Source organism: Dysidea avara, chromosome 5 (assembly GCF_963678975.1).
Source record: "Dysidea avara chromosome 5, odDysAvar1.4, whole genome shotgun sequence".
Lineage (NCBI taxonomy): Eukaryota > Metazoa > Porifera > Demospongiae > Dictyoceratida > Dysideidae > Dysidea > Dysidea avara.
Genome location: NC_089276.1, coordinates 19,361,047 through 19,386,332, shown reverse-complemented (window position 1 = coordinate 19,386,332; position 25,286 = coordinate 19,361,047). Strand labels below are relative to the sequence as shown.

At 38.8% G+C, this 25,286-nt stretch overlaps 1 protein-coding gene across 1 annotated transcript in view; it reads left to right on the top strand.

Moving 5' to 3' along the window:
• LOC136255803 (hemicentin-1-like) overlaps positions 1 to 25,286 on the top strand; it is a 51,775-nt gene that overhangs the window by 13,220 nt on the left and 13,269 nt on the right. Inside the window, exon 3 of the mRNA XM_066048699.1 lies at positions 18,476 to 18,739. Coding sequence (XP_065904771.1) covers positions 18,476 to 18,739 — 264 coding nt within the window. The remainder of the gene's footprint in view (positions 1 to 18,475; positions 18,740 to 25,286) is intronic.

Here is a 25,286-nt window from a genome sequence, read left to right as displayed (position 1 = left end):
AAAAAAGAGTGCAAATAAATGTTTAAGTGGGCTGATACCTGTCTGAATCTGTAAGAGTGCCCTCTTGTACATGTGGTTATTGGCATAGGAAGGTGGTAACTGGAAATGGATGTTTCATTATGTAATATTTTAAAAAGCATGATAACCCGTGAGATTTCTCGCCTACACTCCAAAGATGTCCATCCAAGTGAGTTTAACATCCCTGTGACACTAGACATAAAACCATAATCACCAGTCACAAATCTTGCGGCTCTACGCTGCACCGACTCAACTAAGTTTATGTTTTTATTTGTAAAAGGTGACCACACAACACTAGAATATTCAACAACTGGTCTCACCATAGATATATAACAGGCTTCTTTCACCCTAGCTGGGCAAGAACTAATGTTTCTTTGTAAAAAACCCCTAACTTGGTTTGCTTTATTAACAATTTTCTTAATTATGTTCATTAAATGTTAAATGCTCATCCAGAATAACTCCCAAATACTTTGCATTAGGCACTGATCTCACCTCCTCACCATCCATATGATAACAATACCTTGAGGGGTTTTGTTTGTTTGTAATGCGCAGTAGCTCACATTTGGATAAATTAAACGTCATTTGCCATGTTTTTGCCCATTGTGTTAGTGAATGCAGGTCTTGTTGTAAAATATCATGATCTGCAGCAGAATGTATTGCTCGATAGAGTAACACGTCATCAGCATAAAGCCTAACAGATGATTTAACATTACCGGGTAGATAGTTGATATAGCAGAGGAATAATAATGGCCCTAAGACCGTCCCCTGAGGGACTCCAGATATCACATTACTAGGGCTACTGCTATATCCATTTATAATCACTTGTTGAGTTCTATTTGTCAGAAAATTCTGAATCCAATTGAGGGTATTGTTACGAATCCCATAATGTGATAACTTATGACACAGACGTTGGTGTGGAACTTTATCGAACGCTTTCTTAAAATCTAGTAACAGCACATCAGTTTGCAAGCCTGAATTCAGATTTTGTAGAAAGTCATCCACAGTTGATAGAAGTTGGGTTTCACAAGAGTGACCCTTTCTAAAACCACTCTGATTATTGCATAAGATATTATTATCCTCCAGGTGTTTATAAATGTTAGAACTAATAATATGCTCGAACACTTTACAGCATATGCATGTTAGGGAAACCGGCCGATAATTCAATGGGCAAGACCTATCGTCTTTCTTATATATTGGAACCACATTTGCATTCTTCCAATCATGAGGTAATTGACCTTGTTCCAATGATGCCTTGTAAATCACAGATAAGATGGGTCCAAACTCAGAAGCAAGTTCCTTTAGAAGTCTAGTTGGAACCTTATCAGGGCCAGGAGCTTTAGATGTATCAAGATTCTCTAAAAGATGAATAATGCCCTCTGTACTGATGTCTATGGGAGGCATTTCTGGGTATGGTGTGCCATCTAGAACAGGCACCGTTGATGTGTCCTCACTTGTGAAGACCGTGGTAAAAGCCTCATTGATTAAATCTGCCTTGCCTTGTGGGTCACTAAAAACAATTCCATCATCCTGTAGAGTTGCCACACCACAGTGATCATTCCTTTGTGATTTGATAAACGACCACAATTTCTTTGAAACTGATCTTCCCTGTCCGGCCAGATTATAAATATAATTATTATATGCTCTTCGACATTGCTGTTGTGACTCCTTTTTAATTAGGTTATACTGTAACCAATCTAATGACAAACCAGATTGGCGAGCACGTTTGTACAATCGATGTTTACGATGAGATAAAGATCTGATATGACGATTAATCCACGGTTTCTTGGCACTAGATGTTATTTGTTTAGTTGGAATTGTGCTAAGGCACTTATGACATACATTCTTAAACTCTTCCCATAAACTATTGATTGGAGTAGATGGAGAATAATAATCAGTAAGAAAAATGGAGCATAAATTCTCTGTCATCTGATGGAGTTGTGACATGTCCACTCTTGACCACTGATATATGTTACGTTTAACTGGAGGACCTGTCTGAGCAGAGGTCAAGGATTTAATAAGAACCGCTTCATGGTCACCAATTCCGGGAATAGGGTAACATCCACTAAGAAGGGAAGGTCTATTTGTACAAAAAATATCCAAAATATTATTTCCTCTAGTTGCAAACTTTACAGTCTGTGTGAAGCCGTAATCATTTATAAGCTCTAAAAATGTGTCACAGAAGGAAACGGGGTATGAACCATGCTTTGCTACATTATTTTCCCAGTCAATATTAGGCAAATTCAGATCACCACCTATCCACATAGGTACATCACTATACTGCTGCATCAAATGTTCCAAGTCCTTGCATAATGTTTGTAAATATTCAAGGGTACTATTTGGTGGTCTATATACTGCACACAGTACTACGTTGGTTGAACCAGTCAACTCAACAATAGCAGCCACTATTTCACACTGAAAGTTGGTTGGAATTTCTCTGCTAACATACCCATCACCACATGCCAAGAAAACGCCACCAAACCCATCATCCCTGTCCTTTCTATATATATTATAATTATGTGGGAAAATTTCACTAGAATACAAAGAGGGGGATAGCCAAGATTCTGTTCCAAAAACTATATTAGGGGCATAGGTATCAATAAAACTATTAAAGGATGCCTTTTTTGACTTTATGCTCTGACAATTAATCACAGTTGCACTTATTGTACTACGTCTGCATTGCTCAGTGGTACGGAGGGTTGTGTCATCATTTACTTCTCCCTCCGTACAATTGTATGGAAATGGTTCCTTTCCTTCTGTTGTGACATTACTTACAGCTGACTGGTAAATGATCATCGATGTCCCCATGGACCCCAACAATGAGTATACCAATAACTTCACAAGTTGGAATAAATTTCCTTTCAACATGTGGTGGAATGAATTTCCTTTCAACATCTGGTGGACAGGTCCAAAAACCCTATCGCACAAACACGGTGAATCAGTGTGTGGCGATGTGACACGTTGCACAAACTTCACTCCTCGTTTCGTTAGCATTCAAGACCGGCATATATCATAGAGTCCCTCAGTATTCTTGACTCTTACTTTTCAAGCATTGTGCAAGCGATGTAGTTTCTCACGAGGGGCTCGAGTTTCTCAGTAAAGTCGAGCCGACTAAAGTACGCCTCACCATCTAGTTACATTCTTAAACCATTCAATTTAAAACCACGTATCACGAGTGTCCGCTTAAGGTAATTAGGGACTTTCCACAAGATTTCCCCTAAATAGATCACGTGTTAGTTGTCAATCCGGTGGATTCTGGTGGTATACATGGTTCAACAATGCGGTAAGTGTACATATGCTGTCAATAATTGTTTGTGCACTGCTAAACTAAGTTATTTTTGAGTGGTAAGTATGCTTGAGGAAGGGTCTGGGGGACGACACTAATGTTTTGACAGCAGTTGATGATGGCCAGGCAAAGAACTGCGAGAAGAACTACTGTGATAGTGTGATAGTAGGGAAAAATTCCCACCCCTATAGCTCTGCCTAGGGGCATTATCTACAGCTACTGTATTATGTTGCCGATATGTACATCCGGGCCAAGAATAAAGGTGAAAGTGGTAGTAAGGCTCAATCCTATTATTCTGCTGAACAGGCAAGAGAGTCTGGGACTCTGGGGGCATGCTCCCTCAGGAAAGTATAAGTACTACAACTTTTTTGTTTTAATTGCTTCATCAAGTATAAAAATTTCAGTCAAAAGGTGATGATCGAGGCACTGGTCTTATGCACTGGTTGGAGTGGTTGTATCGATACTGCACTGTGGCAACCTTGAGGGGTTAGTGCTGGCATTATCCTTGGCAATACTATTCCATCTCCCCGAGTCTTGATGATTGAGTCCTCCATTCCTTTCTCTGCTGCTCCAATCCTGAAGTTGTGACCACAGTCAAAAGGTGACGATCGAGGCTCTGGTCTTGCATCTATACTGTACTGCAACACCCTTGAGGGGTTAGTACCAGCATTGTCCATCGCAATACTGTTCCATCTCCCATATACAAGTCTTGATGATTGAGTCCTCTATTCCTTTCTCTGCTGCTCTAATCCTGAAGTTGTGACCAAAATAATAAAAAATGGTTATAACATGATAAATGATTATGGTGATAACAATTACAAATGTATTTATAGCTGTGTAGCAACTGTAAACTAATTAGTCACTTGCAAGTTTAATTAGGTGTCTGAAGCATTTAACATGCACAGATATGAGATATATTCGTCACATGCAGGCAGTAAGGATAGATTTACTCTAATAGAACAGTCATACTACACCGTAAATTCATACTTCCGAATTTACGGTGTTATGAAACAATCATTATTATGTATGGATTTTACTGACTCTCCAAGATAATATTCTGCATTAATGTTAATTGCTCATTTCAAAAAAAAAATTACCTTTTAAACCAAATGTAGAGTCTATCACTGACAAAAATGAGTGATATCCACCCCAAAAACACCTTCGCTGTAAAAAAGGTGCGCCCAAGAAACTACAAGTACCTGGAACCCAATGTAAAAAAACAAAAAGAAAACAGCTCAGCTGAAGTGAAAAGTAACTGGTAACTTAAAGAGCTGATATCTGAAGCGGCCAAGAATACAATTACTAAAGTTTAATCCATGCAAGAACACCTTGACTATAAAACAGGTGTGTACATGAAAGTAACTGGCAACTGAAATGGCTGATATCTGAAGCGGCCAAGAATGAATGGTCATATACAACTAATTCAAAAATTTAACACTGAACCTTTATAATTCAGCTGTGTTCTATATTCACTCTTGCTGCATCGTAAAGTAATTTCTTTTAACTCTAATTGGCTGGTAATTTGGCCACCTTTTTTTAAAATTATAAAAGTTCAGTGTTAAATTTTTGAATTAGTTGTATATGACCATTCATTCTTGGCCGCTTCAGATATCAGCCATTTCAGTTGCCAGTTACTTTCATGTACACACCTGTTTTATAGCCAAGGTGTTCTTGCATGGATTAAACTTTAGTAATTGTATTCTTGGCCGCTTCAGATATCAGCTCTTTAAGTTACCAGTTACTTTTCACTTCAGCTGAGCTGTTTTCTTTTTGTTTTTTTACATTGGGTTCCAGGTACTTGTAGTTTCTTGGGCGCACCTTTTTTACAGCGAAGGTGTTTTTGGGGTGGATAATAACTTCCTGAAATAAAGAAGGAGGATTAAGGCAATTGATTCTTTCCTCTTACTCGTTTCAAAACATAATCAATATGATTTTGCCAAGTTAAATGTTGATCTATGTATAGTGCAAGATATTTAGTAGACGAAACTTGCTTCAAAACACTGCTATTAAGTGATAAACATAAAGTCATACCACCAATTTTTTTTTGTCATGAATCAATCAACATACATAACACAAAACCCAACCTGTGTCACAATTACGCGATCAAGTTTCATGAACAAAAAAAATCTTAGTTTCAGGGGCGGATTTAGAATTTATAAAAGGGGGGCTAAATCAAAGTACTAATCTCTTGGAGTGGAGGTGTGCAAAGCACATCTCCCAGCATGTGAAGCATGCAGGAACCAGGGGGTCTGGGGGCATCCCCCCCCCAGAAAAACTTTGAAAAATAGATGCTAAAATACTGCAGTTTGGAGACATTTCCACATAAAGTGCATATTAAATTTTATGCCTGTAGATATTTATATACTGCCTTTAGATTATAGGTATGGCTCTCTGAAGCATTTGTTAATGGAAAAGTTTGGGTAGATTTAGACAACCAAACACATGATGCACCCTCTCACAATTGCATGCATGTTGAAACTGGAAAATGTTGAAATTTGAATGACACAAGATTGAATCTGAGAGCGTTTTCAATGGAAATTGTGTACTTGAATTAAGTATACTGGTACCGGTAATAACTACACAAATAGATGAATCAAGCCTTTTAAACAGACTAATACACTTCATTGTATGTATAGACACAGGAAGATTTGGAAAAATTCCATAACAGAACCAACTTTTTTGCTTACACTGACTGTTAATTTAAGACTACGTTACATAATCATGCACTGTATTAATTGTATTTTTAAGTAATCACACACCACACCTTTACATATTTGTACTCACCATGCAGTTGCACGATTGTAATTTGTGTTGTGCGCTCACACTCTTTAGAAGTTTTACACACTATTCAATAATAGCTATACAACCAAGTACTAAGAATAATAAGAAATGCGGTTAAAATTACATCATAAATAATAAATGAATAATTAATTAATGTCCTCGAAAACTACAAGGCCTAGAGACATTAACTAAGCAGGGATAGATTCACCTGTGAATGAAGGCACAACCATATATTAAGTACACCTGTTCATGCTGATGACTTGACTGTACGTGTAATTCTATATAACACCCAGTACCACACCCTTGCTTAATTACAGATTGCGCAAAGGAGAAGATTAGTTAATGTCCACGGAGTGATTGCAGGAGAGCCAGAGACCACTTTACATGTAAACAACAAGATTACAAGTATGTTTAAATATTTGTAACTGTGTATTTTGTATGCAGGATAGCTATGCGCTCCAGGCATCAGTGAACACTGACCAGCTGGGATACCAGCTGATGCACTCATAAACAACCAGCTGACGCACTGTCCGAAATCATCTTGCGTGGTAGGGACTTCCTTGAAGAAAATCTTCGAAAGGCTAACAAGAAAGTATCCACGGTAAGGTCGCTAACAACTTCGAGATGCACTGCTCTTGTGGCAGCACATGTGAAAAGACAGATGTACACCTTTCTCTCTTGTCCCCCTGTCTTGACATATAGGGCTCCAGTAATCATCTTGCGTGGTAGGGACTTCCTTGAAGAAAATCTTCGAAAGGCTAACAAGAAAGTATCCACGGTAAGGTCGCTAACAACTTCGAGATGCACTGCTCTTGTGGCAGCACATGTGAAAAGACAGATGTACACCTTTCTCTCTTGTCCCCCTGTCTTGACATATAGGGCTCCAGTAAAGTCTACACCTGTCACCGTAAACGGTGGAGATTCTGCGACGCGTACCTTAGGCAGTGGAGGGGGGTCTGGAGCTCTATAGGGTTTCCCCATCAACTTGTTGCAAATGACACATCGCCTCAACACTTTCCTGACATATTGCCGGATGGAGGGTATTCAATAGACCTGGCGTAGAGCTGTTACAGTGATGCTCACACCTCCATGGTGGAGTTTGTTGTGGATGTCTATGACTATTGTATCACTAACCGGCAATTGGAGGGTAGGAGGAAGGGGAATTTACTCAGCTCTGTGGTGGAGGCATTGTGAATCCGTCCTCCGCAACGAATTAACTGTTTGTCATCTAGAAAAAGGCGTAACTGTCTGACTAGTGGGGGACACTTAGATTGCCTTTTGAGTAAGTAAGCAAGCTCATCTTGGTAAGCTGAACCCTGTATGCCCTTCACCAGATGTCTACGTGCATTAGCCAATTCAATGTTTGTTAAGGGGCCAGATAACTGGGTTGCTGTTTGCGTAGATTGTGAAGCCATCTGGAAACATAAGCAGTGACAGCCAGAATGCGATGAAAACTACTGTATCGTGATACATCAATAACAGATAAAATACCTGTGTGGCTGTCTGTAGTTGTAAGCTCTGCTGTGTGAGTAGCTTCAGGTTCAACATTTCCCTATCTGCCTGTAGATGGAGTACACTTGTGGGTGTCCATGTGGGCCAATCTGATTTTGTGGGCAGCCAGTGTGGGCCTTGTGTCCACAGGTGAGACACTCTTATTTGGTTGGTTGATATTCCTCTTGTAAGCAGATCGGCTGGGTTGTCACCTGAGGGTGTGAAATACCAGTTAACAGTGGGAAATGTTTCACAAATCTCACGAACACGGTGGTCAATAAATGGTTTGGAATTTGTGCCTTTGTGTATCCAATGTAACACAATTTGGCTGTCTGTCCAAAAGTGTACTTGTTGAATGTGAGGAACTGCCGAATAAACAAACTTCGCTAATCTGGTAGCAGTAACAGCTGCCATGAGCTCTAATCTTGGTAAGGAAGTAGCCTTGATAGGAGCCACACGGGTCTTGGACATAGCAAGACAAATATGATTATCTCTACTAAGGTAAACAACAGCTCCATATGCCTTAGTGCTGGCTCTGCAAACTCAAACATGTTACTTATCTGCATATTTGATTGACTGGATGGGAAGTAAGCTCTTGGTATCATCAGTTGTGGTAATTCTTGTAGATCAGCAAGAATGGCAATCCACTTCTCCTTGATCACAGTAGGAAGGGGTTCATCCCAAGTTAGCTTTGTTTGCCAGATTTCCTGCAGTAGAATTTTGGCCTTAATTGTTACTGGTGTTACCCATCCCAGCGGGTAGAAAATCTGTGATGACGCCTGCAGTACATCACGCTTTGTAACAAAGGTGTTGACAGGTGGAAATTGTCTTGTTGCAAGAGAAAGAATGTCAGTTGATGTATTCCATCGCAGACCTAACAGTCCCACTGTTGTGCTAGAATCACTGGTTTTGTCTTCCATGGTAACTTGCTTGAGTTGATGGCTGTTTGTTGACCATGACCTGAGATTAAACTTGGCTTGACTCATGATGTCTCGGGATTGGGTGTAGTACACTAGGAGCTCATCTTCGGTGTTGCATCCAGATAGAACGTTGTCAACATAAACATTTTCTCTCATATCTAGTGCAACTGGAGTGTCAAACTTGGACAAGTGCAGGTTGAGGACTGCTCCAAGCATAAATGGAGAGCTTGATGAGCTAAAGGGAACCACAGCAAAGCGGTATGTGCACATCTCCAGGCCTGGAGTTTCCAGGTTGGCTGGCCATAGAAACCTAGTGAAATTTCTGTCAGATGGGTGGAGCTTGACATGGAGAAATGCCTTCTCTATATCGGTTGAGAGAGCAAAGGCATGGATACGAAAACGTAGAAGGATTGCACATAGGTTGTTTAAGAATGGTGGCCCTACCATGAGACAATCATTTAGACTTGCTGAGTTGCTGTCACCATGACAACTGCAATCATACACAACTCTAATGGGAGTGGTGGCTGACTCCTTCTTCACCGGATGGTGAGGCAAATAATGAACATCAGGTGTGGAATCATCATATACTCTCTCAATGAATCCTCGTTCTTCCTGTTCTTTAATAATACCATCATAGAGTTGTAGGATGTGAGGAGTTTTCCTGAGCTTGTTCACGAGTGTTTGAGTTCTCTTCTTGCAAATAGCAAAGTTGGAGAGAAGATGTGGTTTATCTACTTTTCATGGGAATCTTGCGATGTATGGGCCTTCAGGGGTTTGAGTGATAGAAGATTGCTGGTATGATTGGAGGAATACTGAGTCCATGGACTTCGAATTAGCGTCTGTTCCAACTGCTTCTACTGACCAGAAGTTATGTAGGTCTGGTGATTTGGATTCGTCAATGGTAATCACTGAAGTGATCTGTAGTAGGGCAGATGATGTTTCCTCTGAAATTTCACTTGGTAGTGGCCCAGACAGCAAGTACCCTAGCTTGGATTGTTGAGCAATGGGACCCTGACCTCTCACAATGTGGTCCTGAACAAAACTCCAATAATAGTCTGTGCCAATAAGGAGAGATATAGTAAAATTCCCTTCAGATGTCACTGGTTGGGCTAATTTGAGGCCTCGAAGATGTCGCATACTGCGGACAGAGGTTGAAATTGAGTTCTGAACGGGAGCTGAAATTGAAGGCACAATTAGAACAGATAAGGGTATCAGCTCACCAGACTCTGTTTCTACCTCCACCATGGTGGTTCCAAGTTTCTGCTGTGTCAAAGCTGTGGTGCCAAAGGAGGCTACTGCTACATCTGTTGTTGACACAGGAGTAATTTGTAGCTCATTGGCCATTGCCAGCAAGATAAACGAGCATTGTGCACCCTCATCAAAGAGTATATTTGCCTGGGTCCTGATACCACCAGCAATTATTGGAGCAATAGCTGTTTTAAGCAAACAGGTTGTGGTGTTGTTCTCAGAAGCCTTGCAGTGTGATGCTGGTGTTAGGAGTCCGCTGGTGGGTGTGGTGACCTCTGTCTTCTGCTCATTACTCGTCCCTTCTGAAGTGTTGGTTGTTTCACTGTTGCAAAGGCTGGTGTGGTGCTTCTTTTTGCACTTCCTGCAACGAAACTTGGATGGGCACTGAGATACCCTGTGGCGAGCAAGACAATTAAAACAAAGTGTATTCTCCTTAACAATGTCAAGTCGTTTCTGATAATCTGTGACAACATTACAATTATGTGTAGGATGAAGTCCTTTGCAAAACACACACTGTTGCTTACGCTTACTGTCGAGGCCATCTTGACGCTGTTTCTTATTGAAGTGATCTCTAGAATTAACAATGAATGCTGCACTTGATCTAGGAATCTGCTTGTGCAGGTTGTATTGCCCACACTCAAGGACTCTAATTTCCTTAAGAATTGCAGCCATGAGATCAGAAAGAATCCATTGAGCGTTTGAATGTTCTCGTGCAAAATTTCTCTGGACATCTATGGTAGCTTATCTAAGATGACCGGTACAAGTAGTTCACCATACGATGTTTCTGATTTTCCTAATGATGCCAGCCCTCGAATGTGGCTTTCCACAGAGTCATAAAAAATTCGAAGACTAGTAAGACTGTTTAATGGGGATGGCATGTCTCTGAGGGCTCGCATATGAGCATCCACTATTTTGTGCCTTTGACCATAGCGGTCTTCTAGTAATGCAATGGAGTTGGTATAATTTGCCTCAGTGAGTGGAAGACCTGCAATTGTCCTAGCAGCATCTCCCTGCAACTGCACCTTCAGATAAGAAAACTTCTGGATCCCACTCAAGTTGGGGTTGGCATGAATCGTCATGTAGAAAGAATCCCAGAATGTTAACCAGTTCAAGGGGTCTCCTGAGAACGTAGGCAGCGTAAGCTTGGGAAGACGAGTGTTGGAAAACTGTTGATGGTCTTGGATTGGTGGAGCCACATGAGTTGTGATTACTGAGGCTGGGAATCTGTGAGCTTGTCTGGACAGCGGCGATTCATAGAGATTCCCTGGGGCAAATGCTGTAGACATAAATGGCCTGTAAGGACTGATAATGCTAGGTGTGGCGACTGTGTAGAAGGTTGCTGGAATTAATGGGGGTGGCCTTGATCCATCACTGTACAGCAAGCTTGTCATTCGAGGGGGTGGCATTGTAGCCCCTTTTTCAACATTGTACTCATCTGTAGGTAAGTGGTAAGTAGTAGCTGTTGACACATGGGAATTAGCCATAGATAAGTGGGAAGTAGCAGGTGTAGATATCTCTGAGGTAGCAACTATAGATACATCTGAGGTAGCAGCTGTAGGTACATGTGAGGTAGCAGCTGTAGGTACATGTGAGGTAGCAGCTGTAGGTACATGTGAGATAGCAGCTGTAGGTACATGTGAGGTAGCTTCTGATGTTATGGACATAGTTGACAAGAGAATATCACTAGCTTGAGCTACATTATTTGTGACTGGGCCTGCGAAAATAGGGCATGTGGGCACATGATTTTTGCCTACTTTTTCAAATTTTCATCACTCATAACTTTTGTTAATAGTATAGTATGGCTATGCAATTTTCAGATCTTAGTAAACATTCAATGGGCTTTATGATGCAAGTTACAGAGTGCTAATATTCTATTCCAGTACTGAGATATGACCTGTAGCATGACGGGGTGTAGTTTGTGTCCACATGCCCTGTTTTCGCAGGCCCAGTCACATTTGTTGATTGTGTTTGGTCTCCGTTAGACTGTACCTGACTAGCTGGTGTTGGAGAGACTCTGCCAGGCTGTTTTGTAGCGTTTAATTCAATGTACCTCCGTACTCGAATGACCTTATCCATTATATCGTCATGTAACTCTTCTGCTTCCATCACAGCTGTCTCTAGCTCACTCGCGTCATCATACAGTTTTAATAATTGCTCATCGATATGTGTCAACTTCTCCATCTTTCTGGTTAGTTGTTCTATGGAATTGTTTAATGACGTGATAGTGTAATCGTCAAATTCTCCGTCAATTAGTTCATCGATCTTAGTGAAGAGTCGAGTCACGTGTCCCTTGTATCGTCTCCATGAGGCTATTAGACGAGTCTGCTCCTCCATTGGTTCGCTAAAACAATGGCAACAATAACAGTTCAAATGATTGAAGTGGCTTGCCTTGGCGGGTACTGTTAAGAATAAACTGCCACGGTACTACGACTTCTGCGACTGGGGTTAGAGTTGATAGTAGCGACGAGAGTAGCGAACCAAAACTGGTCACAGCACCACAATATAATGCCAATATGGCGACGGAAGGTTTAAGCCAGGAGCTAACGACTCGGTAGAACATGATTGATACGGATAATGATGACACGCTACAACACACACAGCAACAACTTGGCACACGTGATCACACTATATTTAGACTATTCTAATTATTGTTACATTCTAATTAATGTCACAGTCAATTTCCTACATACACCTCCAATGCTGATCCAGATCCTTGTTGCATAACCTTTAGCATAAATCCACTAATAATGCCTTGGAAAGATGTTTATAAGGTGGATTTATGAGTATTTGTATTATTAGTGATCATATTATGCTAAGACAAAATTTCATCATAATCCTCAGCATATTGATCAAGTAAAGCCCCCCTCCACAACTGCCCCTGACAGGGGCGGATCTAGGATTTATAAAAGGGGGGGGGGGGGGGGGGGCTAACTCAAGGTACTAATCTCTTGGGTATAGAAGTGTGCAAAAGGAAAATTTTGAAAAATAGATGCTAAAATACTGCAATTTAGAGATATTTCCACATAAAATTCATAATATTTTCTGCCTGTAGATATTTTATATACTGCCTTTAGGTTATAGGTATGGCTCTCTGAAGCATTTTGCTAATGGAAAAGTTTGGGTAGGTACAGACAACCAAGTACATGCTGCACCCCTCTCACAATTGCACAACACTGAATAGGTGCATGTTAGAATAATAATGTTGAAAGTGGAAAATTTTGAAATTTGAACAATACAAGATTGAATCTGAGAGCATTTTCAATGGAAATTGTGTACCTCAATTAAGTATTGCCATACATATTAACTACACAAGTAGATGAATGAAGCCCTTTAAACAGACCAATGCACTTCATTGTATGCATAGGTGCAGTGGAAAAATTCCATGACAGAACCAACTACATGTTTCCAGTGAATGTTCTATTAGAGTAGTTAGCTGACTGCTCTATTAGATTATCTTGATCTTGCACACCTCCAATGCTGATCCGGGTCCTTGTTGCATAACCTTTAGCATAAATCCATTGATAATACCTTGGAAAAATGTTTATAAGGTGGTTTTATGAGTATTTGTATTATTAGTGATCATATAATTATGCTAAGACAAAATTTCATCAGCATATTGATCAAGTAAAGCCTAAATATGAAGGGGGGGGGGGCTTCAGCCCCCAAAGCCCCCCCCTGGATCCGCCCCTGCCTAAGTTGAGGGAGAGTGAGCTGAAAACTAGTCTGTAGATGGAATAATCATCATAGAAAGTACTTGCAGTAGTATAGAAGAATTGGAATAAAAGCTACAGAGTGTTATAAAACCTTGTAGCTATAAAACATAATCCGACTACATGTAGCAAGCTTAAGTGTGCAATTGAGATACTCTAATAGTGCAGTCACCCTATTAGAACATTCAGAATCGTTTGTGAGTTACTCCTTTAGAGCATTCAGCTACGTAACAAGTCACTGTATAGAGAATTCAGCTATGTAACACGTCACACAGTAGCTGGAGTTCAGCTAAAACAAGTTACCCAGTAGAGAGTTCAGCTACAAAAAGTTACCCAGTAGAGAGCTCAACTACAAACAAATCACCCTGTGGAGTATTCAACTGCGAAAACAAAAATCCACCCTATAGAGAGATCAGCTAGAAACAAATAACCTGTCAGTTACAAAAAGGTCCCTCAGTAGAGAGTTCAGCTGCAAAAAAAATTACCCTGTGGAGAGTTCAGCTATAAAAGTCACCATATTATAAAGACATCAACTAGAAACTAGTCACCTATAAAAAATTCAGCTACAAACTAGTCATCCAGTAAAGAGTTCAGCCACCTAGTAGTGAATTCAGCTATAAACAAGTCACCCTTCTGCTATATACAAGCTAGTCATTTGGTAGAGAATTCAGCTACAAACTAGTCACCTGTATAGATACAAATAGGTCACCCAGTAGAAAGTTCAGCTACAAACAAGTTACCTAGTAGAGAGTTCAGATATAAACAGGTCACCCAGTAGAGAGTTCAGCTACAAACAACTCACCCTGCAGAGAGTTCAGTAGTCATTCAGTAGAGAATTCAGCTACAGTACAAACAAGTCACCTATAGCTATATAGAGAGTTCAGCTACAAATAGGTCACCCACTAGAGAGTTCAACTACAAACAAATCACCCTCTAGAGAGTCATCTACAAACAAGTCACACAGTAGAGTTCAACTACAAATAAGTCAGTTCAGCTACAAACTAATCACCCTGTAGAGATTTCAACTACAAACAAATCTCTCTCTGGATCTAGAGAGTTCAGCTACACACACTGTAGAGAATTCATCTACGAACAAATCACCCTGTAGAAAGTTTAGTTACAAATAAATCACCCAGGAGAGAGTTCAGCTATAAACAAACCATCCTGTAGAAAGTTCACTTACAAGTAAATCATCGCGTAGAGAATTCAGCTGCAAACAAATCACCTGCAGAGAGTTCAGCTACAAAAAGTCACCTAGTATAGAGTTCAGCTACAAAAAGTCTCACTGTAGAGAGTTCAGCTACAAACAAATCAGCCTCTATATTTAGACAGTACAGCTACAAAAGTGTCACACTGTAGATAATTTATCTACAAACAAATCACCCTGTTGAAAGTTCAGCTACACGTAAGTCACCCAGCATACAGTTCAGCTATGAACAAGACACCCATGCAGTAGGGAGTTCAGCTACAAATAAGTCACTTTGTAGAGAGTTCAGCTATAAACAAATCATCCTGTAGAAAGTTCACTTACAAGCAAGTCACCCAGTAGAGACTTTAGCTACAAACAAACCACCTGTAGAAAGTTCAATTATTAACAAGGTACTCAGTAGAGTTCAGCTACAAACAAACCTACAAACAAATCACCCCATAGAGAGATCACCTTGTGGAGAATGCAGCTACAAACAAGCCATCATGTGCTACAAACAAGTCACCCTGTGAAGAGTTCAGCTACAGCTGTATAAACAAATCACCCTGTATGGAGTTTGGTTATATACAAACAAATCACCCTCCAGAGAATTCAGCTGCAAACAAATCATTCTGTAGAGATTTCTAGGCACCGGCCAATATACTGTAAAGCATAATAGGTGATGAAAAGCATTAAGCATAATGCCAGCATAATAGGGACAATATTTGAAAACTTAATTAAAATGCGCAATACGTGTACCTGAAAGAAAGCAAATATTCACTGCCAATAGTACAGTATTATTAGTGCATTTCATATTTAAAAACATGTAATATAACTTATTAAACCGTTTCTTTGTTGGTTATTCACACTTGACAGAAATAAGATCGAGATACTTTAATAGAGCAGTCGCTTACTCTAATGCAGCAGTCAGGAAAGGATGATATATGTTAGCATAGTAGGTGGCTGAAGCAAAAATATAATGCCAGCACAATAGGTAGAATAATTACACCATACTGTAAATTCTTGCCGAGGAAAATGGATATACCAACAGTGTGACTCTTCTATTCCCTGGACCCATTGATAAAGTGTTCATTTTTGAGAAGCCACAGACTTCTTGGGTCCAAATGTACGTACTTTTATAAAGTGAGATCATGAATGGCTATCAACAGCCAGGATATCCTTTTTGAGGAGGTCTGTTGTACCTATGCAACCATGTACGTAACTTGAATTGTGTAGGGTGGGGCTACATATGTAAGTGCAATATGGCAGAATTAGACTTAATAAATAAGGTATTTCTGAAGAGATGGTACCGCATTCACATGTTTATGGATACATGGTGATCTCATTTAAAGTCCACCTTCCAATAAGGACCATTTTTGGATTTGCTAGAAAGGGTTGATGCTTTGGTGTTATACATTGATATCCAATTAAAGAAGTATAAATTAACTGCTGCACATAAATGGTCTTTCAATACAGGTGGTCACTAATACAGGTTGCACTGTACATAGACACCTTCACTGTGTAAGACAAACTTTCTTGTTATGAGTGGTTAATGGATGTGTATACTCCCATACAGCAATAATAGACTACAAATTCCACTGCACACCACAACATAATTCATTATATCTCTTGAACCCATTGTGGTCCCACCACAAAAATTTCATCAAATGTAGATCTTGACACAATAATTATTCACAAAAAAATTCGAAGAATTTCAAGCAGCCTTTTTTGAAATATAAAGGATTAAAGTTTTCAATGAAGTATTTTTGAACCATAATTAAGTAGATATCGGGATCACTAGAAAGGTCGATCAAAATCAGTGAAACTTGTGTTTAAAAATATTTGCACAGTGCGAAATTATAGTCAATTTTGTAACTAGAGATGGACCAATTTTTCATGAAATATTCAAAATATTTGTGGTCATAAATCAGAAACTACGGGGTGTATGGAGCTAAAAATTTACATAAGTGATAAGCACCACAGGTACTACAAACACACCAAGTTTCATCAAATCCAAGAGGTGATGCTAAATTCCTTGTTGATTTGACACACACTATTGTTACATGCATGTATATGTGGTTAGTATAACTCATTGATATTTAAACAGATTTCCATTACATTACTGAATGCTGGTTTAAAATGTAGTTCTTCTGCTTACCTGTTGAAGAAAAAGACAGACAAAAGCCAGCATATACTGTACATATACAAAAAAAAAAAGAAACACATAACAGCCAAGTTGTGGAAAAGGTGTGGCCTTCCAAAACATGCTAGTGTGAAAAATAAATAATATTCAAGGTGGCAACCAAGAAATGGATATTCTGTCACAGGTGGCAGCCAAGAAATTGCTGCAATAATTATGATGTTGTCACAAAGTAACAGACATTAAATATCATTGCAGCCATTTCTTGGCCACTGCCTTTGATATCACATCTTTTTCATAGTGGACGCTAGCCTGTTATGCTTAAATTGTATTTATTATGCTACGCTGAAGTGCTTGAATATTCAACACGTTGAGCTTATAGTTATGCTCAGTGTTTTTGCTTCAGCAGTTGTTTACTATTATAATAATTATGGTTGCACTTTCTAAAACAATACAATTACAAAATTTGGCTTGTGAGCAATTGCATTGAAATAATTCCCATGCCAGAAAAGTTATGCATTTGGCTGATTGATTTTAATACAGTGGAACCTGTGTTAGCGGCCACCTGTATAGAAATACCACCTCTCTAAAAAGGCCAACACAAAATTCCCATAGTGAGACATTTCTAAACTAATCCAACTGTATAAAACGGCCAACTGTATATTAAAGCCAAAAAAATTTGGCCCAAAAGTAACCAGCTTAGACAGGTTTTACTGTATACTCTAACAGTCATTTAATGTGGTTACCTGGCTGCTCTGTTAGAGTTACTGACTGTTCAATAGTGTACAGATATTTTTCCACAAGACATCCATTTTTACCACAGTATGGAATAATTATTCTTCCTATTATGCTAGCATTATGCTTAATGCTTCAGACACCAAAACTGTTGTGACTGGTATCTATTATACACATATCATGTTCTTACCCACACATGCACGCACGCACACACACACACACACACACACACACACACACACACACACACACACACACGCACACACACACACATGCACACACATACACAAACACACACACACACACATATATAATATATATGACCTAATTTGGGAAAACTGTTGTATGGACATCAATAGATTGCGGGATATGTGAATTTAAACATTTCAATTCAGTATAGCTTGGGAAGGCCAAAAGCTATGAGTTTGAAATTTTCACTGTGGATGTAGTAAACCATAGTGTTTAACCCATTTTAAGCTAGCTACTAATATAACCATAATTTTGAGGAACTTTTTTACAAAGGTATCTGTAACTCAGGCACACCACCATGGGTGGCAACCAGGTCATACGGAGTCTCCAGCCTAAACGAAGGGCTTTAAAGACCACTCAAGGAGAAATAATGCATGCTGGAATCATATGGGCATCCGTCCAAAGGTGTCCATGCTTCTAGCCTTGTGTTACAGTAACAGTTAAAGGTGCCCAAGCATTCCCAGTGTCTGGCATACATCTCTAGAAATCCACTCGATCATGAAAAGCAACCTAAGCAAATCAGTGAAATGGCTGTGGTGTGAGTGTTTAGTGCTATCCATTCATGGTGAACAGTCAACTTCAATGGTTTGTGTGTAGTATTAACAATTTTCAAAAATTCAGTGCATGATATATAGTCTGTATACATGTTTGCATGTACATGAATAATCAAGAAGGATGTTACATTTGTACTTTACTGTATGTTTAATTGTCTAGTCATAACCAAACACCCATCAAGTCAGACAGTTACTTTGTTCACTAACAACCAAACCCATTCATTTACTTGTGAAGCAGACAGAGCATCATCCTATCTCTGGAGAAGACTTGATAAGGACATGCCATCTACAGTCACCGGAGTGAACACAAATATTCTCACTTTTGGTAACCTGCAACTTGAAGATGCTGGAGAATACCAGTGTGTAGCTATTTGCGAATTTACTGGTAGTAACTTTTCAGAGCATGCCATGCTAACTTTTAAAGGTAAGTACCATGCAGTGATGCTGTTTGCAATGTTAATATTGACCATGTTCCAATGCAATGTCCCACAGACTTCAAATAATCCACTGAGCAGTTTGGTATATGTACAAATTCACAACAGTTTTGGAGTAAAATACTTTTATGCCAAGTGATAATTTGTTAATAATGAATGGATATATTTGTCATCCCGAAGTCTTATAAAACTTTCACAAAAGCCTGCATACAGGGGCTTGATAATTAAGACACACGGTAGTGTGTCATATAGCCAAGAAAGCTGGCACACCACACTGTGAGTATATTGGCAGGAAGAAAGAAAACAGGTTTTCACATGTGCATACTTCCATGGCCTCTTCTACAAAGCACACCATTTTTGCATTATAGCTGTCCACCAGTTAGGTACACCACACAGCTAATTTGATTAAATTCATAACAGCCATTTGCAAGATAAGGGCATTCAAAGTTTTGTTTTAATTTCTTTGGGTTTTTTTTAATGTCATACTGGGGGTGCTACAGGGGCTTCGATTTCTTGTCACACACTTTGCAAAAATTGCTATAAAATGCAAACGCGTAACTCGATTGCTTTGATCTTTGGCACAAATGAAGAGCATATAAAGGTGGATTATGTAACAAGTTTGCTGTGATTCTGATGAATATCCAAGGAGTTATGAACAGTCTCCAGTTCTTGTTAGGTTAGGAAATCCAAAGGCTGTAGCACATGTTGCTGTCAGACCTTCAGTATAGGCTCCTGTACAGTGCTAATAATAAATAATTATACAACCAAGTACTAACAATAATACAAAATGCGGTTAAAATTACATCATAAATGTGACCGGGCCTGCGAAAACAGGGAATGTGGGCACAAACTACACCCTATCACTCTACAGGTCACATCTCAGTACTGGAAAAGTATATTTCCATTCTGCAACTTGCATCATGATGCCAATTAAATGCTTACTAAGAGCCAAAAATTGCAATGCCATAGCATGATGGTACAAAATGTTATGAGTGATGAAAGTGTGATAAAGTAGGCAAAAATCATGTGCCCACATGTCCTATTATCGCAGGCCCGGTCACAAATAATAATGAATAAATAAATGAATAATTAATTAATGTTTGGGAAAACTACAAGGCCTATGAGCTTGCACTAACCAGCGTTTGACTCGCCGGTGAACAAAAGCACAAACATATAATAATTATGTCCATTCATGCTGATGAATTGAACAAACATGTAATTCTATATAATGCCCAGCACCACACCCATGATTCCAAAGGCTGGGAGAAGATAAGTGGCCACGAGCGACCATCTGCAGGTCTACTACTAACTTGTCTACCAATCATTTGTGCCCAGATCTTCATTTTCTAAGTGTTCAGACAAGTGCCAGGTGTTGCTGTAAGCCTTCCCAAATCACCATGCCAGCTGCCAGTACATGCGTTCAGGTGGACTATTAACAGAGGTAGACTATGTTTTCATGTTGTAATACTGTTTGTTTGTTTCTACTGTGTTTGTATTTAACTACCCAGTAGCAATAAATAAAATATTATCCCCTGTAGCTGTGAAGTGCCAATCACTACTGTAGCTACCATTCAGTGTCTGCACACCACTGATGTGCCATATCCATGAGTATTCCTTTGAAGGCACTGCCACCTTTCACAGCTACACATTTTATTTCATCTTGCAGTGTATCCAAGACACCATGTGACCATTTTTTTGACATATTGCCATCTCATGCTTAAAAATGTAACTCAGCAGATGAGTCAGATAATGGTTGTGTGTGCAGGGCTGCCCAGAGAAAATAAGAGGCCCAGGGCAAAAAGTTAAAGTGGGACCCCAGGGATAAGGAGGTTTCCACTCTGAATCGCAACTTCACCCAAGCTGTAAGTCGAAGACCAAAAAAAAGGTCATTACATGCTGACAATGACAATAGCTACCCCTCACCAACCATATCTTCTTATTTATAAGCTTGCTACACTGCTCCTCTGAAGAATACTGTGACTGCTCTATTAGAGTATCTAGATTTGGCTACTCTATTAGAGTATATCAATCTTTTAAACAGGTATCCAAGGGGCTTTTGATGGGGCCTCAATCCCAGGGAAAAATGCCCCAGTTTCCCCGCTCTGTGGACAGTCCTGTGTGTGTGACACATAGTGGCTTCTTTTGTCCCAGGTATCACTGTGGTTTTCCCTTGGTAACTCCAGCCATGTCTTAATCCATCACCCTGATCCATCCTCATTTAAACAACTGGTATTACATGAGGAGGACATAAATTGTGTACAAATCCATAAATTAATATCCTAGACTTAATTAAGCATTTGTTGGTCAGTATGAATTCTGAGGGCCTGCTATGATTATATTAGAGTGCACATTGCTGTTGTCTTCATTTTACCCAATAAAGCTATTATTAAGCATCTGATTATAATTGCATTTATGTGCCAACACACACACACACACACACACACACACACACACACACTGTACTGGTCATGCACTGCCTTAATGGTAGATTGTTCCATTGGTGATTGTACTTGGTTGTATGTGCCCAGGCCTAGTAATAATAATAATAATAATAACATCTACATACTTGGAAGAGCAAGCCTCTCCATGGGAAATTCATAAGGGAAATTTCTGATCAGATTTGTGTTAAATCACAGTGGTTATGGCTACGCTTTGATAACCTTACTAAAGAAATGGAAGGACTTGTATTTGCGGCACAAGAGCAGGCCTTATCCACAAATGTTGTTAAAGCTCATATCTACAAAACCCCATGCTCAGCTAGATGCCGACTTTGTGGTTCTTTTGATGAAACCATAGACCACCTTGTAAGTTGTTGTTCCTTTTAGCAGCACAAAAAGAATATAAGAGCCAGCATGATTGTGTTGCTTCTCATGTTCACTGAATACTAGCAAAGCAAGCTGGATTCCCTATGCAAGATCTTTGGTGGAAACATTGTCCTCCACCTGTTTGTGAAAACAATGTCTGTAAACTGTTGTGGGATTTTTCCATTGTAACTGACACCTCATTGCAACACAACTGTCCTGTGGTATTGAAGCAAACAAATGAAGTATACCTAATTCATATTGCTATTCCTGGAGATTCCAGACTTTCTGTTGAAAAGCAAACAAAATATGTGGATTTAAAAATAATATTGAAGTTGTTAGAGTGTGGAAATGTAGAAAAGTATCCATCATTCCTATATATGTACAATAACCTACACTCTTGGTTAGAGTCAGGTTCTTTTGTATACCAGCAATGTATTTGCACGTATATTTTGTTGTGATAAAATTATAATAAAAAGATCAAACTTCTGTCATGGCTACAGGGTAAACCAAGTACTGGTAGGAATAGCTTGAAAATTGGTGTGTAGCTAGATAGGCTGATCATCGTAGTAGTGCCTTTTGATAGTTTGAATAGCGATAGAGTTACAGTGACAAAGTGATAGAGCAAAAACCAAACAAATGGGATTGAGATACTTTAATAGAGCAATCACCACGGGGTAATAAAGTGTACAAAAATGCCGGGAAAAAACCTTACAGGAGTTTGAACCAGGGACCTCCATACCTAACACCTTCATCCTTAACCACTGAACTACTGCTACCTTGGCTGATCACTTCACTTAATTTCTGCTTTATAAATGAAATTTCTAGTTGAAATTCAAATGTTTGTAATTTCATGGATCTACCTATAGAAGTTCTAGATTGTTCTAAAACATTCTTTGTATGTTCTATTAGAAGTCCTCAAAAAATAGGCACCAGCCTATTATGCTATACTGCAGTGCTCAAAAATTTTGCCTACGTATTATGCTCATAATTATGCTCAAACTTTTTGCTACAGTTCCCATGTTTTGTTACTTTCTAATGGATAATGATAAGCTTTGGCTTATGAACAAATGAAATGTACTCGTTGTGCATTAAGAATTTGACTACATTGTAAACTATAATAACAGTCATGTCAAATAACTACATAATACCATATGAGTGGCATCAACTGTTCTGTTGTTGTAAGTCAACCTTTTTCTGTGGCATGCATTTTTGCTTACAGTATGACAATTATTTTGCCTATTATACTAGCATTATGCTTAATGCTTTCAGGCACCTATTATGCTCAAAATTATACCAGCATAATAGGCTGGTGCCTATCAAAAATGTACACTCTATTAGAGTTTTACAATAATATTATTAAATATTGAATTAAATCATGCAATGAAATACATTTATAAGTCTGTCTTCAATAATCATCATTGTATCTGCATGGAAAAAAAGAAATGTAAGTAAAAACAAATCTCAAAGTCAGCCATAGGCTGGTTTTGGGGCATTATAAAGTACAAAAAGAAGTGAAATCTACACAAAAAAGCCAAGCTGTAAAAAATGGTGTGACCTTTAAAAGCCTGGGTGAAAAAAAGTTGTGAAATCAAAGGTAGCGGCCAAGAAATGGCTGCAATGATGTCAATGCTAAAAAAATTTAATAATGGCTGTGTGTATTGTTAAAATCTATTGGCATTAGCATCATTGCAGCCATTCTTGTCCATCACCTTTGATTTCACAACTTTTTTCACCCAGGCTTTTTAAGGTGCACCATTTGTGACCGGATCTACAAATACCTGACACAATCGTGCATTTGTCAAATTCCTGTTTATTAAATATTTATAATCTACGTAGCCAAGTGTACCCTCTGGCAAAGTTTCAGCCTCATATGCCAATAACTTTAGGAGTTACAGCCCTACAAAGTAGCAACAGAAAACTTGATTTGTACAGCAAGTATAGGGAAATAAATTACAAGTGCTTAAAAATGGTTGTAACTTACCAATGGATTGAGGTCCGGAGCTAAAATTTCACTATTGCGTTTGCCATGAACAGGGGAATCAATTACTGGGTAAGTTCTTTCTTTACTCACTCTTTTTCACTGCATACAAAGGGAAATTCGTGAAGAACAATTCATCGCATACAATCGCTTTGATGTGACTCAAACAGACACTCATAACATATGTATCCTTGGGTCTACTGCAATGAAACAAGATTTTCAAACTCCTCTTGAGCAGGCAAATAAGATGATATTCAGGGTTTCATTGTTAGTCCCTTCCTTCACTAAGAAAGAAGTGTTCAAAAAATTTACAGCATTTTTCAATAATATATGCAAGTATTTCACCCAATGTAGCTATTCAATACTTTTATTTTGCACAATTGTGTCGGGTTTTGCAGATCCGGTCACATTTTTTCACAGCTTAGCTGTTTTTGTGTGGATTATAAGTACCACAACACACGATCCAAACTGACACTTCTAATTTTTTAACATAAGTTTATATTTAATGACTGCATTACTGAACTTCAGTATTAAAGATAGAAACAATGTTTTACGCAGCATAAACCACAGTAGTGGTTCATAATAGAGATCGCCTATGTTTTTTCCAAAATCCTAATAGAACACTCAACTAAACACCACCTTAGAAGCCTTTTCCAACCTAAAAAGAAGCCTTAGAAGTTGATTTGGAAGAGTTTTAGGTTCATTAGCAAAGATAAAGTTGAAAGGACTTGATAAAAGTACTTTTGTAAAGAAATGAAATCTGCCATTTTGAGCCGTTTTGTTCATCTTTTTTTTTTTTCTCACAGGACTAGAGCAAAATGTAAGTACTTTTTGGCCATAAAATCTACATAACTTTCTTCCTATGTCTTTCTTCACGTCCATGACCTATTTTAAATGCATATTACAGTGATAACACCCATTCTGAAGCAAATTTGCTTCTTGTAGGTTCACTTTGCCATTGCTTCTGAGTTAGTCTCTGCAAGGTAACCAATGTGTTAATTGGGTTAATAAGTATCCAATCTATTCATGTTAACACATTCATTTGGAAACCCTATATCATTACCTATATTTAACCACAGTATATTAAGCTCATACCAGAGCAACAATGTTGTTGTGTACCACTGCATACTTGACTTACTGTGATCACATAACTGCACAAGTATGCATGCCTAAATCTGAAGCCATACTATTGTTGACCACAGCATGTTGTACACTGCCTGTAGTTGGATATGTCAGAGCTATACAGTACAAAGTACATTCAATAGTAAGAAAACAATACACTGGTGTTTGCTAACTCTAATAATTTAACTGACTAGTTACAACAGCTATACTGTACATGGCTGACTTTGATATACATGTTTAGTACTGTGTAATACCAAGCACCACCAGCACCTCTTATTATCAAATGGATTTATAAAAGTAAACAAACTAGTGTAAAAGTAATTTAAAAAATTAAAACATGGGAATAGAGATCGCTGAAAAAAGTTAAGAAACAAGAGTCAAACAAGCTAGCATGTTAAACACACAGAGATCTCTATTTGGACTCAAATAAACATTTATACAGAAGCATTCTCAGTACTTATCTGCCCCTAATTTATGGAGAAACTAGTGTATTTTCTGGCATTTGAACAAAATGAATTAGCAAGAAAATAAGCTCCCACATGAATACGTTAGTAGTATCATGTGAGCATGGTATATAAGAATGTGTGGTGTGTATTAAATTCACTCTAGGCCACGTGTGTGATCCGGTTGGCT